At 49.9% G+C, this 14,709-nt stretch overlaps 2 protein-coding genes across 2 annotated transcripts in view; one reads left to right on the top strand and one right to left on the bottom strand.

The window, feature by feature from the left end:
- Nucleotides 1-8,935, top strand: part of LOC104277927 (testicular haploid expressed gene protein-like) — a gene marked incomplete at its 5' end in the record, with an annotated part of 15,050 nt that extends 6,115 nt beyond the window's left edge. Inside the window, 6 exons of the mRNA XM_009874742.1 lie at nucleotides 3,751-3,882; nucleotides 5,425-5,544; nucleotides 5,854-5,974; nucleotides 7,031-7,153; nucleotides 7,655-7,830; nucleotides 8,821-8,935. Of these exons, the coding sequence (XP_009873044.1) occupies nucleotides 3,751-3,882; nucleotides 5,425-5,544; nucleotides 5,854-5,974; nucleotides 7,031-7,153; nucleotides 7,655-7,830; nucleotides 8,821-8,935 (787 nt within the window). The remainder of the gene's footprint in view (nucleotides 1-3,750; nucleotides 3,883-5,424; nucleotides 5,545-5,853; nucleotides 5,975-7,030; nucleotides 7,154-7,654; nucleotides 7,831-8,820) is intronic.
- A 2,285-nt stretch (nucleotides 8,936-11,220) lies between these two features.
- HOPX (HOP homeobox) lies at nucleotides 11,221-13,536 on the bottom strand. Its single transcript, XM_009874731.1, has 2 exons — nucleotides 13,393-13,536; nucleotides 11,221-11,298 (listed from the first exon to the last, which is right to left on the bottom strand). Exons 1-2 carry the CDS (start codon nucleotides 13,534-13,536, stop codon nucleotides 11,221-11,223), a joined length of 222 nt encoding a protein of 73 aa, XP_009873033.1.
- Nucleotides 13,537-14,709: the final 1,173 nt, after the last annotated feature.

Raw genomic sequence — 14,709 nt, 5'->3', positions numbered from 1 at the left:
CCCCCCCCGCCGGTCGAAGCGATGCCGACCTGTTGCAAGGCCACTGCCACCGTCAGTGGCTCCCTGAAGTCACGCCCTGTTTCTTCACAGTGTAGGTGTTATCTCTCCCCCTTACTCTAAAACATGATGGCTTGTTTTGTGCTGCTAATGGAGTTCTGGTTTAACACAGCCGGTACTTTCCTGGGGCTCTCCTTGCTTCCCGAAGGCAATAGTAAGGGGTAGCGATGCTGAGGCGGGTGGGAGCCTGTCCCAGGTGCCAGCCCCTTTTTTTGGGGACATGGTGCTGGGGAGGCTCCGTGGTGCTGGGGGGGCTCCGATGGGGCTGCCAAGCACCCCCTCACCCAGTGAGGAGAAGCAGCCACCAGGAGAGAAGCACTTCCTTGGGCAAGTGCAAAAGTGCTGCTGCACTGGGAAGGTACTGGGGGGGAAAAACTGCTGAGCAGTTGCATCCCAGGGAGATGCACAGGCTTCATCCATGTTGTGATTGTTTCACACTGAAGACCAAGCAGCCCCGGCTGCAGACGTTACCAAGCTTTTAAATTCACCTCTTCTTGTCTTTGCAGTTGCTTGTAACTTGCCTGCATGCTTACGCCAAAGGTAAGAAACCCTCCCAGCCCCTGCCTCGTGGCTGAGTGTCTGGGTTGTGCCCCACCTCTCTTGGAAAGGGCTCAGTCGAGGCTTTATGCCGAGCAGAATCAGTACCTTGGAGGACACAGTGATAAACACACAGAGGAAATGATGCCTGGTTTTGCCCTTCCCCCTGCTTCTCACAAACAATGTCTGACCATCCTGCCTCTTCCAAACAGAAGCTGCGACCCTTTGCTTTAAAAGGAGTTGATCTCAAAGGGAGTTGGTCTCCCTTGAGCAATGACTCTGTGTAAGCTCATGCAGTGAGGGGGAGGTGTGTCTGTGTTTGACTCCAGCAAAGCCTCATTTTCCCTGGTGGGAAGCAGGAACCAAATGGTAAAGGTTTCGCCGGGGCTGTCCACTTGTGGCTTAACGCCTTCAAGTTGCAGAGCTGCTGCAGGTGCATTCTGTGTGGGGGTGCCTGTCTGTCCATAGCTTTTGCCATGATAAAAGGGTAGACAGTAATCTTTTTTCCTAATTGATGGGGGAAAAAAAAAAAAGCTTGTCAGGTGAGTTGAGGGACCTGATTTGGATGTACACATGGCTTGTTCCTCGGCTGGGTCACAACGCCAGCCTTGCACAGAAGTGTCCAAGTCAGTGGTCCGGGGGTCTAGGGCCACAGGCACTTAATGCCGGGTTTGGCTGTGGCTGTGTGGTGGATCTGTGCCAGTGATGGTGGAGGAAAAGTGAGGAGCCTGCCTGCAGAAAACGGGTGCCAGCTCTGCGATAACAGACAGACTCGGTGGGAGGGACTCCTCCACCTGGTAATCCTTCACCCCCTTGCACCTTTGCAAGGAAAAGCCAGTGGGAATGAACAGCTGAATCTCTTAAAAAAACAGAGCCAAAAAGGCTTCTGAAATGACTGCTGCCTTCCTGAGCACATCTTGTCTTGAACTGGTGGCATGGGGCCAAAGTCCCATGGGCAGTTCCCTCTCGGTGGGAGCTGTGTTTGCAGTGTTGTGACCGGTGGTTACGTGTGATGGGGAGGGCACCGTGCAGCAAGGATGCTCTAACAGCAACCTGCTGTTGCAAGGGTGTCTGTGGTGCCGAGCTCTCTAGCAAGCGTTAGCTGAGGCTCAGCGTCTTGCTGGAGGTGTCAGCGGCATCAGAGAAACCACAGGTGTGTCCCCAAAGCACGGAGCATTTTCTGTCAGTAAGCACCTCTCTGTTGGTGTCTCCACTTCTCTCTAGGGCTATGGTGCCTTATTGCCAGGCGATACTAAACAGGGAAGCAGTGCCCCAGGCTTTCAATTTCTGTGGGTTTTTTCTTCTGTGGTGGGGCATTTCCACAGCTGCCTGCATCGTGTGGTTATTACCCAGCTGGCTGGAGGCAGTCACCTGCAGCCCGAGCCAGTGGGTGAGGGCTTGGTCCGTGACGCCAGGGAGGTCTGCAAAGCACTTGTGGCACTGGCAGCGTCTTGTCCTTCTCTTTGTACCCAGGCTCACAAAGCACAGGTGCTTCCCAGCCACTGGGATTTCAGGCGTCGGACGCTTGAGCAGCAGGAGCAGGCAGCAATATCTGATCTCCCTGAAAGGTTTTAGTCTGCTGCTACTGGGGCACAGAGAACATATATTCCTGTGTCCCCAGAACATCTAAGACCTCTGTGCTAAACGGACTGAAATAAAAACAAAAATACACACCCCCTGCCCTGGTGTATTCACCTGTGCTCCTAAAGCCACATGGGAACAGTGCTGTCCTCATGGTGCCTTTTAGTAAATCACAAGAGTGTTGGCATCTGGGTTTCTGCAGGCTGGGAAGTCATCCATCTCCGGCCTTCTGGGGTTGCACAGCATGTTACTAATCCAGAAAGTACCTTCCTTCTCTCTCTGCCATGTCCCAAAAGGATCCCCAGTGAGGGTGTATGGCAAATTTGTGTCTCTGCAGTCCAAGGGCACAAAAATTCATAGGCTGGTGAGTTCATCGGATGGAAAGTTTCTTGGAGAGAGGGATCCTTTAAACACACTCTTGGAAGGGATGGAGGGAAAGGCACAGGGGTTCAAGAGTGGTTACATGACTTTGAGTAAAGCAGTAGCTTCTTCATGCTTTGCTGGTTTAACTGTACATTTAATGGCACATTTGCCTTTTTCTGCAATTTTGACAGGATGCAAGAACTTGCAAAACCCAAGAAAACAGCTTGTCCAAATGATCCCAGGTAAGGAGGTGCCCAGACAGCCCTTCCTGGGGACTGGTGGAGCCTCAGGTGGTGGAGACCCTGTGTCTTTGTCTTGCTTCTTCTTTCCTCTCAAGAGCAGAAATGGGTCTCCGAAAAACAGACAAAGATGTTCAGCATGTGAGGGGCTCTCTTCAATTTGGTCTTTCATTTTTTTTCAATTCACAAGCCGGACTAGGCTTGACCCGAGTCTTGCCGTTGCTGCATCTGAGCTGCCCCACTGAGATGTGGAGATGGTGATGCAAGGAGGCTGGACCTCGTTAGAGCCACAGGCTGCTGTATCCTGGAGGACACAGTCCAGCTTTAGGAACAGAGTTGCTGTCTGCAGGACAAGGTCAACCTGGGGCTTGAAAAGCCAGGGCAACACTGTTGATAGTGTCTCCACATTGTGCTCGAAAAAGGCTCCAGAAACCCATCACCTTGCTGTTCCCTTTGCTGACTACCCTGGTACCCTCTCCCACCATGGCTCTCTATCAGTGGGAGATGAGCAACTCCAAATTTGCCCTAGGCACAGGAGAGTAACCACTAATGTGCTGCAAAACCTCACCCACTTTCCATGGCACACCCTGACTGTAACATTATTATTATTTTTACTGTCATACCTGTGGTATAGTTAGGTGGTAATGGTGAGGCAAGAAAAATGCAATCATGAAACTCCCCCAGGGGTTTCAGAGATGTAATGAAATGACCCTTTCTGCACATCCACTGGTAGCTGTAAAACCAGACTCATCACTTGGAGGCTCTTTTCTTTTTGAATCGACAATGACCTGCACAATGTTAAAAAACTCGGTGCCAGAGAAGGTGAGTGCTCAGGGAATGGCAGCAGCACTTTATGGCTGTGGGGAGCCGTAGGGACTGTGTGCATCCCATCCTAGGTGAAGCATAACCCCAGCAAGCCCATTTCACAGTTCTCTTCATTTCTAAAATTTCACACCTTTGCTGTTCTTGCTAGACTCGTGTTTGGAAACCAAGAGACGATCTGGACCCTCTCGCGGGGTGCTGTGACAGCTCAAGTATCGCCAAGAATACTGGCACTGGCCAAGCCCAAGCGAGAGTTTGGCAAGCACCAGTGCAGGTCAGTGGTGTGGTAGCACATCCTGGGGCAGGAGGCAGCTCAGAGTGTGCTCGAATCAGGTGGATGTGCTGGCTTCCAGCAGCAAGGGAGCGGGGGTTGCCATCTCCTCCTCTGCCACAAGTGCCCCACAGGGAACTTGGTGCCACTGAGACCCACCTGACTGTGCTGGTTCTTGGAACAGGAGCCATCTCTAGCAGGGTAGTGCTGTGGGAGCGTAATCACCCTGAGTGTTTGACTTCCAAAATGCGGAGGAACTGGGTTTTGATGTCCTTTTATATCCTCATACCAGTTTCCTGGCTGTGGGAAGAGGCTTGTACAGCACATGGTGGTTGCTGGTCTGATGAGAGCTTTGGGTTTGGATCAGCCACCATAGGAGCCAGCCTTGATCTCAGTCTCCAGCCACACTGGACCATGTTTCTCTGCTATAATAAAAAACTCATGCTTCCAGCATAAACTTGGAAGCAAAGACATCGTGTCCATGCTTATACGCCTTGATGGAAATGTGTGTCACACCTGTGTGTACAGAGGGACTGTCTCTCCCTATAATGTTTTCTGTCTGTATTGGGGCTGATGCAGCCCAGCTAGGCACACTGGACACAGTTAGCGATCCCCTGCATCCTCTTGGAGCCTGACCTAAATCTTCAGGATAAAGGTTAGGAAGTGCTACAAACAGAGAAATTTTGCAGCATCCTGCTGGCTGGAGGGAATCCAGGTCCTTTGTCTTAAGTTAAACCTCTGCTATCACCACAGGGCGAAAAACTAGTTCATGTTTGGGAATAGGAGTGAGAAGTTATATAAAAAATGTAATACTTTGTTACTTGAAGCAACTCATCTATAGCTCTGTTGGAGACAGGATGATGGTTGCTAGTCTTGTAAGAAGTCCTAGCAATGAGAATGGACTTGAAACCGTGTTGCCTTCCTGGCTTCCTCTACCTGGACGGATGCTGAGACATGCATGTCTGTAGTTTTCTCTGTTCTGCAACTGTCATCAGTTCAGGGGCTCTCATCCTCCTGAGTGCTTTTGCCACTGAGTAGCGGTGTCCGTCTGACAGCCCTTTCTGCTCCCCTCTTTCCTGGTGATGCCAGGCATCTTCCAACAGTTGTGGCTGATGGAAGGCTGGATGAGCATGCACTAGGCAAGCCTGGGGAGATCCAAGAGCTGCAAGAGCACAAGGTGCTATTAAACCATTGAAACAAAGACGTTTCTAAATTGGCAGAACAACAGAGATGCTGCCGGTTTGTGTTGTGGAGTGGCTTCTTGAAATGTTCTAGTGAAAGGCCCACATGTTCAAAGCAGTGCTCTGGGGGTGCTTAAAAGAGGACTCTGCGTATGCAAACAGCATTTACCTTTTACATCATGAAATCTCAAGTGTAAATGCCCATTTTTTCATGGCTTTTCCACCAGTGAGTTGGAAGTGCCAACTTTTGTACACGCAGCAGGCATAGTTGTTTGTACAGACTTAGGATGCCATCTGCTAGCATCATGTTCTCTGCCAGTTGTCTTTTACTAACTGTTCTGTGTTTTTGCTCAAGACCCCTCTTCTTATACAGCTGCGGACGGGAATCACCGATCTGGGAGCGTCCCCTGCTAGGGGGTATTAGCGTCCCTCCTGATCGGCTGCTGAAATTGTCTGAACCTAAAAAGTGCCATGCTGCTTACCTGCAAGAAAGGTGAGATGCCAGAAAGCCTGTGGAGTGCTATTGTTAGGCTGTTGGGTCTTGTAGCATCAGCGCAGCTTGAAAGCAATGAATAGAGAAATAGAGGATGAGTACAACAGAGGGCAAAATGCAGAGCAGGGACTCTGCTGGGGTTAGGACCTCTGGACTCTCTCATGGGATGAATGGGTTCTACACTGTAAATGGCAACAAGGCAAAGCTTCCTTCTAACGCAGCAAACGTGAGGCTTAAACATCCCAGCTGCAGCCTGGTTTAACCAGCGTAGGGGACTAATTCGTGAGCACTTTGACTCTTTGCTTCCAGACCTCGAGATTCCCCTCAGTGGCCCGTGTCAGCAGCTGCACAGAGCTATAAGGCCTCCCTGCGGATCCTGGAGCTTTCCCGGCCAAAGGTGCTGCACTCAGAGTTCCAGCCACTCAGAGAGGTGAGGAGGTGATTGAGATTTGGAGGGGACAGTGGTGCAGCAAACTGTCCTGAGTGTGTGGTGTGGTGGGGAGAAGCTGTCTGGTTGTGATGGGATTTGTAATACTGGCAGAAACTGTCTTTTCAGAGTGAGATATCTCCTTTGAAAATGTCCCTGCTGAGAGGTGGACAACAGCCAGGCTGGGGCAGCCTAGAATAGCAGGAGAGCCAAGGGAGGCATCTGGGCTGCATACCCTGACAAAGCAGCCTGGGGAAGTGGAGAAACCCGTTGGGAATAGCCTGTTTAGCTCGTAGGGAATACAGTCATGTTTGTGGTTGGACAGCTGTGCTCCTATCTGTGTATATAGGGGGCATGAGCCTGCAAACACTGTCTATTTTAACAGTATTTTACCAGAAGCCTAAATTAGAGGCAAATTTCTGAACTTGCACCTTTTAGGCGGGTCATTGTTTTGGCAAGGGTGAAAGGGCTTGAGGCGATCTCAGTTTACACACATCCATGGCAAAGGCTTGGTCTTCTGGCTGCAGTCTGGGCTGGGATATAAGAGGCTGTGCTGGAGCAGGCCAGCACTAACCTGTGAAAAACAGGGGAAGAAGTCCTGTGCTGGAGCAGTAATCACTTTTGCTGTAGGAATGCAGTTAACTGCACCATCACTTTCACCTGAGTGTAAAATCTGAGCATGTCTCCTTAGCAGGGGAGTTATTTGATTCAGCCAGAAACATGAATATGAAAAACAGGAAGAAATTTCTCTGCGCTTCTACCTGGCCACACAGGCTTTCGTTACAGGCATTCCTCTCCTGGCTATGAGTGGATAACAGCTGAGGAAAAAAAGCAATATTGGCTAAGACATACAAATCCCATCAGCGCTAAAATTGCCTTAGAGTTCAGGTGAAAGAAAAGTAACTGGTGTTGGGAAACAAAGAGTGCTCCTTCTTGTGACCATGTCTGCAGAGGGAGAGTGCTCGGTGCTCATCTCTTTGGAGAGGGAGCATGTGCCTGTGGGCTGCTATGGATGAGCTCTAAGTCTGCGCATCCCTCCCCTATTCTGAACCCATGCAGGTGCCAACACAGGTCACAAATGTCACTAGAGCATCCTCGCGGTTGCAGCGTCTCGCAGAGCCCCGTGTCAGGAGCGTGACCTGCTGCTCTGAGCTCGGCCCTCTTGAATCTGCCATTCGTCCGGTAAGGCAGCATCACCCAGGACCACAAGTGGCAGGGACGCCAAGCAGAGCGGAGGAAGGGCACTGGTGCTCAGCCACTGGTTCTCTTCATGGCAAGCCTGGATGCGCTGCCATCTTCTTGGGCTGGAGAGCCAGACTCATCCTCTATCCAGAGCATGAACTGACTCCCAACAGACATCCCCAGAGAAAGGCAGACCTGTGCCTAGCCTGCAGTTGTGGGGATGGGGAGACACGGACAAGTGTCTAACTGGGATCTCCAGTGCTGGTGGATGGGTTGGACAAAGGGCTATGAGTGAGAGGAGGCTTGAGAGTGGGTGGTAGGACTAGCCAGGCAGTGATTTCTCCTTCCACAGCTTGTCTGGTACCAGACGCAGCTGTGGACAGGATGGTGTCCCACCTGCTTGTGGCCAGTGGCTGTGAACCTGGGTACACAGAGTTGCAGGCCGGTCAGCCTTGAATACCAGGAGCACCTCTAAGGACCTTCCTCCTCGCTCTTCCACAGGTTTCCGAGGGGGCTCAGCGGGCAATTGCGAGCCCTCGGATCCTGGAGCTGGCTAAGGCGAAGAAATTGCATCCTGACTACTTGCCCTTGCGGGATGTGGAGTGGCCAGTGACAAAGGCTGCAAAGTGCGCGGTGTTAACACCAAGGCTTGTGGAACTAGCCAAGCCTTGCAAAAGGTAGGTGCTTCTTCCCTGCCATGGGGAAACAGAACAGCATTTTGTGCAGGCAATGGCACCTTTTCGGTTTGGGTTTGGCCAGCGTGATGAAACCACTGCTCTTCCACTTCCAAAATGCATGGATTCTCTGTGGCTGGATGTGCTAGTGCTACATGGATTGTGGTTTAAAAAGCATTTTTGAGGTGGAAAGAGAATCAGAAGAAATAGGAACTTTCTACTTCTGGTAGGAATTACTGGGTGAGACTTCTTAATTATTAACTGAAATAATAAAAAGCAGTCAGCTGATGCATGGCACAGTAGCACGTTCATGTTGCCCAGTGTGATGCAGCTAACCTCAGCATGGGCTGCAGAAGGTGCTGAGTAGGATCAGAGGATCACAGAATGTTAGGGGTTGGAAGATCATCTAGTCCAACCCCACTGCCAAAGCAGGATCACCTACAGTAGGTCACATAGGGATGTGTCCAGGAGGGTTTTGAATGTCTCCAGAGACGGAGACTCCACAACCTCCCTGGGCAGCCTGTGCCAGGGCTCTGTCACCCTCACAGTGAAAAAGGTTTTCCGAATGTTTTTGTGGAACCTCCTATGTTCCAGCTTGTACCCATTGTCCCTTGTCCTATCATTGGATGTCACTGAGAAGAGCCTGGGTCCATCCTCCTGACATTCACCCTTTACATATTTGTAAACATTAATGAGGTCACCCCTCAGTCTCCTCCAAGCTAAAGAGACTCAGCTCCTTCAGCCTCTCCTCATAAGGCAGATGATCTTGCATGGAGGGTGAGGGAGTGCCTGGCTGTGGTTGTGACAGCTTCCATGAGAGATGGGGGATTCCCTCTCACTAGCGTCCTGGTGACAGCAGCAGAGGCATGACTGCTTTTGTCCTTCCCTGATGGGGAAGGGCAGTGTTCAGGTGGAGGTGTGCCAGCTGGCAGGCAGCTTTGAGAGCTGGTCCTGCTCCAGCCAGATTGACCGGCTCTGTCCTTGCTCCCTCAGGCCTTCTATGAGCTCAGTTCAGTTCAACCCAGACGCTTTCACAGTGAAGGACGCTGCTAAGAAAGCAATTTGTTCTGCTCGGATCCAAGACCTGGCTCGTCCGATTATGCGCTGAGCTCGCTCAGAAACACAGCCTGCCGCTCGTACCACCTGCCCACATCACCCCTCAAGAACATCATCCTTTTTGGGCAGTGCTCTGGCTGGAAAACTGACTTGAACATGGTGCAGAGGCAGCACTCGGCAAGGAACACTTGTAAGCTACAAGCAGCCACTTTTTACTGGGCTTATCTGAGGAGTTAAATAAAATGATTATTCCTTAAGAACAAAATGGTCACTGGGGAGAATGTGCAGAATTTGACCTAGTGTGGGAAGCCTCTCTCCCTGGGATGGTTATGTCTGGAGTTTTTTGCCCCTCTTATTTTTTTGCTGTAATATTTAAAGAAATAATGAAACAACTGCTGAGGGAAGCCAGCACAGGAACTGTTATTTCACATAAAAGAAGTGTGGCAAACCAAGGCCAACGGTGCACAGTAGGTTGATGCAACACAACTCCTTACCCTGGGTTTCAGAATTCTTGCTGAAGTTTAGAGATCATCTTCGCGACACTCAAAGTGCTTGTGACAAAAGTAGAAACACAAAAGTCTACAAAATACCAGATCTGGGACTGGATTTGATAAGGTGCAAAGCTTTAGTAAAGACTTTGGGAATGCTGGGGTGGCACGTGCGTTGAGTTGGCTTGGATTTGAGGTCTGTTTTCTCAAATGCCTGGAGAATGGGCAGATCCAGCCTTTTCCTTTGTGTGCATCTTCGATACAAGTTACACAGGTGGGTTAAATCTGTGCAGTTCAGATATTCAGTTGTGTGGGAGAATAATGGAGCCCTGCGTTGGAATTTTTGGAGCCTAACTCGAAAAAGTGAGTTCCCCTCAGCATAAGATAGAAGGCACATTGCATAGACTAAGCAGAAGACAAATATTGGTGCTGGACTCTGCAGAACAAACTCCTGAGCTCCAGCTGGATCTGAGGGTGAGTCAATTTGGCAGGTGGGTTGCAGGGGAACGACACAGCCTCTGTGGGACATGGCACAGGGAGATTGCTTTTATCTGTTTCCTATGAGCTTGGTGTGTTTTGCAGTGTCAGCCCAAACACTGGTGGGCTGGAGATACTGAGGTAAGAGAGCTACTCTCCAGCAAGAGACAGAAGCCATAAATGAAAGGATGTGGCAGCTTCAGTGCCCATGTGTCTTAATCTTACCTGTGTTAATCTGATTCTCCTTCTGAAGGAGTAGAGGCAGGTGACCAGAAGAGGATTAATCAGAGGATCCACTAATTGATTCAATAATCCACTAAGCAGAGGATTTCTGAACCCTTCTGAACAAGGTGAGGTCACTGGGCAACAGTGCTGGTTTGTGGGTTTTTTTAGCCAATGCATTGTCCTCTACCAGGATGGACGAGAGTTTGGGCTTTGTGCAAGAGCTCCAGCACAATGCGCCCCTCAGGCCTGAGAATGGCCAGAAGGAGGCTGAGGCTTGCCCCCCTCCATCCCTATGGGGGAACCCCTAGAACCACCAACCTGCCACCACGGGGCTTGGGGTGTGCATTGGGGCTGTATGGGCTGCCGCAGAAAGATGTGTGGATACCCAAGAAAAGGAGGTTGCCCAGGTTTGCAGGCTATCCTTGTGGCAAGAGGGAAACTCACAGTGCACACTGAGGCTGCCTTGGAAAAGTGTTATCCTTCCAGAGGTAGGAGTCTTCCTCCTGCCATTGGGGCAAGGTGCACAAGCAGGGACATAACACACCTCCTCTCATCAAAAAACTTTGGGTTTTTATTAATGCACTGGGGGAAAAAAAAAAAGGACTAGTTATTTCCCTTTGGTGGCCTTTAACGGAAATGTGAGCAGTGCATTCAAGGGGGACTCGACTTGATCTGATTATGGTGTAGGCACTTAGTTTGCCAATCTAGAGCTGACTTAGGCATCTTGAGCTAACTGAGACCACCTGAATAACACATCTGATTTTCTAGATGCCCTCCACTCTGGATGATCTGTATATTGAGACTAGAACACATGCTTCACCTCTGGGGATCATAAGGAAATCTTTTTTCCCTCTTCTATGCTTGAACTTTTCATGGCAGCTTTTCTGTAAGCTTGGGACAAGGGCATGAGATTGTCTTGCCCTGTGCAGCCACTGTTAATGGATAGGAATCACTAGACAGGTTATGCAGCCATCAAAAGCTCTATACACATATATCTCTCTATTTTTTTTTTCCTGGTTATGTACACTTTAAATAAAACTTATGTTAAATAACAGAGTATTACTTTGTATCTCAAAACCTACTGCAACAGAAGAACCCAAAGGAAACCCATCATTTACGGTAGACACAGAGATTGGAGCAGCATCCTTCAGTCCCTCACAGATCCGCTTTCTGAGGGCAGCCCTTCAGACTTCCTCCACTCTGCCAGGCGTTGCTTGAACCATTTCTGGAGGAAAAAAAAGCACAAAAACCCAGAGACTGAGTGCACTGAGCTGAATGAACTCTCCAAATAACCTTGCTAAAGGTGTAGATGTGGTCAGGACGAGGGAGCAGGGAAGGGAATCTTACAGTACTGCTATTTTGTAGCAGGGCACTGCCTTGCTCCTAGGCAGTACTGGCAGCAGGACAGCTGCTCCTGACAGTCTTGTTATGTATGTGTGCACCTCTTTCAAACTCATTCCTATTGCTCACTTCAGACCTTGATAGCATGGATGAGTCCTCATTTTATTGCTGTGAGTCCAGGTTTTCCTTGCAAACAGAATAAGAGATTGGCTAAGGAGCTGCTGGATGGAGCCAGTTTAAATAACTGGAGCAGCAAAATAATTGTTGCAGGTCCAAAACCAACAGAAATCAAAAGTTGGCCTGCTTCAGAAGGGATGAGAGGCACAACACGGTGGCTCTCAACAAATTTAGGAATAAATAGATGTAAAAAATGAGTTTAAAAATTATCTTGGTCTTGGTTAAAAAATTATCTTAGGCAATATCTATGGCTATGTTATTCTTAGTATCTCCAAGCCAACTCCCATAGCTGCTGATGCTACTTCAACACAGCCGCAATTTCAAATGTTAGATAAAATGCAAGTGGATAAAAGCCACACTACCTCCGTAAGAAGAGAGATCTAAGCCGTGTGCTGGAAGCACAGCTCAGCCTTTTGTTTGAAAACGTGCCTGTGATTTGCTTTGTTGCTGCTTGTTTGGTTGCTGTGTTTGTTCATAGCTATTTTTGAAGCTATTGTGGTTCATAACGATACAACTATGGTGGTGTCTGCAAGTGGCTTTCGCACTTAGCACTGCCTTGGACCACATCCAGTCAGATGATTGCTGGCCTACCCTCCTCTCAAAAATTTCACTTCCTGTCCTAAATCATCATCATCTGTTGACTCAGTACTTCTTTGCATCTAATCACTAAATTTTTTATTAAAATGGCTGCTATTTCTGACTGATAAAGCACTGCAGATGTCAGGAGCAATGATTCTCTGAGTCATACGCAATGCAGACACTTTGCATCTCACCAGTCTTGATCCTCACCCTAACATGACCTTCATCTCCAGATCTCTAGGAGGACCCTGGATTCACAGAAAAAGATGGCCGTCAGATAAGATTTTAAGACATCTCCAGAGGTGTCCTGGGCATATATGGCCTATGTTTACAACTTGCATTAGGGGAAAAAACATAGAGCAGTGCCATTTCTAAGAGGAAAAGTTTTTTCAGGGGTACTGCCTCTTTGCTGCCTCAAACAAGCAGTGGTACCTGCCTGTCACCAGCGTGTCGTAGAGGTCTCTTTCCACTCCAGCCAAGGACTGTCAGTGTATTATACCAGCATCCTTCCCTGGGAAGGGAAGCAGGCATTGCCTGCTTGGCTCTCATTTCTCTTTGGCTTTGCCCAGGAAGAGCCAGGCTTGGCAGCTCTCTGCAGAATGCTGCTAACTTTTCACTAGGTTGGATTTCTTTTCTATGCCCATCAGTGCTGCTACGGGTCTTACAGTAGCTTATAAAACATTTGCATCAAAACCAGCTGCACCACAACCTGAAAGAATGGGGAAGGAGCAGTTTGCTTCTGGAGCCCAGGGTGGCCTGCAGGTAGCTAGATGGAACACAAGGCTCAGTGGAAGTCCCAGACAGTGGCAGCCTGTCCCTGTGGATGGACATTTGGAGGCCTCAGTGTCGCCTGGACAGTCTGACAGACTTGCCCAATATTTGGGGCAGGGAGGTGCAGCAGTGTAGTAGAGCTCTGCAGGTGCAGGGAGGGATTAGGGGTGCACTGAGAATAGTAGAGGTGTAGAAGAGATGTGAGCAGTGTGGGGTGCAGTAAGGAGTATGTGGGGTGCAAGAAGTGCAAGTAGGGAGCATATGGGGCACAGAGGGGTGCAGTGTATATGGGTAGCATGAGAGGTGCAGAGGGTGCAGTAGGAAGCACATGGGGGGACAGAATGGTGCAGGGGGTATGACAGATGGGACAGGACAGGCAGAAGATGCAGGGGGACGAAGGCATTCAGGGAGAGCAGGGCTTGTGTAAGGGGGACGAGGGGTGCAAACTCACCAGGGTCTGCTCCTCGGAGAGGCCGGTCTCGGCAGCGATGAGGCACAGAGTAGCGGGGTCAGGATGCTTGTTCACCTTGCAGAAGTTGTACTCCAGGATCTCCAGCTGCTCCTCGGTGGGAGTCACTGGCTTCTCCGTGGCCATCTCCTCCTGGGGCAGGGCTATGGGGCCAGGCACTGCAGAGAGGGGCCAGCATCATTTCCCAAGCTGGAAGCAGCTGGAGAGGCCACACGTGCTGAGCCCTGGAGTTGCCATCCCTGTCCCCACCAGATCCCCCCTCCTCCATGGCCTCTGGTCACGGCAGGGCACAACTCCCTTCCCAAAGGCATGCTGGGGAGCTCAGCCAGAAGCCTCAGCCTCCCCCAGCAGCTCCTGCCTCAGTTTCCCCACTGTGGCAACCGCACACCAACAGCACCCAGCTGAGCTGTCTCACCATCCTTAACTGACAGGAAACTGCAGAACGTCCTCCGCTCAGCATTCCCCTGTTGCTGTATTTATAGCCAGCGTGACTCCTGTGGGGACAATTCCTGTTTACAGCCGTATTTAGGCTTGGGCGTCACTTGGGAGTGATGTCAGAGCAACGGACGTGTTGGGGGGGTTAATTTAAAGACATTATTTAAAACACATTATTTATCCTCCGGCTGAGGGGACAGTATCTGGCATCCCTCCCAGTGTTCTAGTTTTTTTTTCCCTTCTCCCCAGGGACTAGGCAAGTTTGTGCAGGGGAATCACAAACCAGAGGATGCAGGATCTTTTGGGAGCATAGGCTTGGACCCAGCAATCAACATATTTTCCCTCCTGATCAGTGTCCTGGTTCTCCTCCTAGCAGTGTGGTCAGACCTCACATAAAGCTAAACTGCTTTTTTTTACTAATATTTAATATTATCACACATGGGCACAAACAGTTAACCCTGTTATTCTGAGCATTGCTGAACTGGTTGGTTGGTTTTCAGTGTATACATGAAGGATCAGTCCTCGGAGGACTGTACCCCATGCATGTCCATTGCCCAAGCGCTTGTTGCCTTTGACTGTGATCAGTGCTGGGTGCTCCCGGCAATGGCAGAGGCAAGGAGCCCACATTTCTCCTCCTGAGTAACATTTGTCCCACTTGTGCTTTGCACAGATCTCTGGCAGACCTGACACAAAAGCACAAGCAAAACAATTAAGTACCTCTTGAGTAAGTCCCACACCTCTTTTCTGCAGGGCTCCAGGTTTGCACCAGTGTGGCAGAGGGTCAAGCCTGCCAGATTGGTCAACTGAAACACGAGGCGTTTCCCCTGCAAAGCATGCAGAAGTCTCTTGATGCTGAATCATTCT

Source organism: Apaloderma vittatum, unplaced genomic scaffold, assembly GCF_000703405.1.
Source record: "Apaloderma vittatum isolate BGI_N311 unplaced genomic scaffold, ASM70340v1 scaffold16950, whole genome shotgun sequence".
Taxonomy (NCBI): domain Eukaryota; kingdom Metazoa; phylum Chordata; class Aves; order Trogoniformes; family Trogonidae; genus Apaloderma; species Apaloderma vittatum.
The sequence above is the reverse complement of the archived record's forward strand: the minus strand, read 5'-3'. Positions and strand labels throughout refer to the sequence as shown.

What these genes read in the sequence shown, in the direction of transcription:
- HOPX (XM_009874731.1), bottom strand. Translation starts at nt 13,536, where the DNA reads ATGGCCACGGAGAAGCCAGTGACTCCCACCGAGGAGCAGCTGGAGATC. An exon ending in TCTCCGAGGAGCAGACCCTG is followed by an intron (nt 11,299 to 13,392) that starts GTGAGTTTGCAC and finishes TTTTTCCTCCAG; the next exon opens with AAATGGTTCAAGCAACGCCT.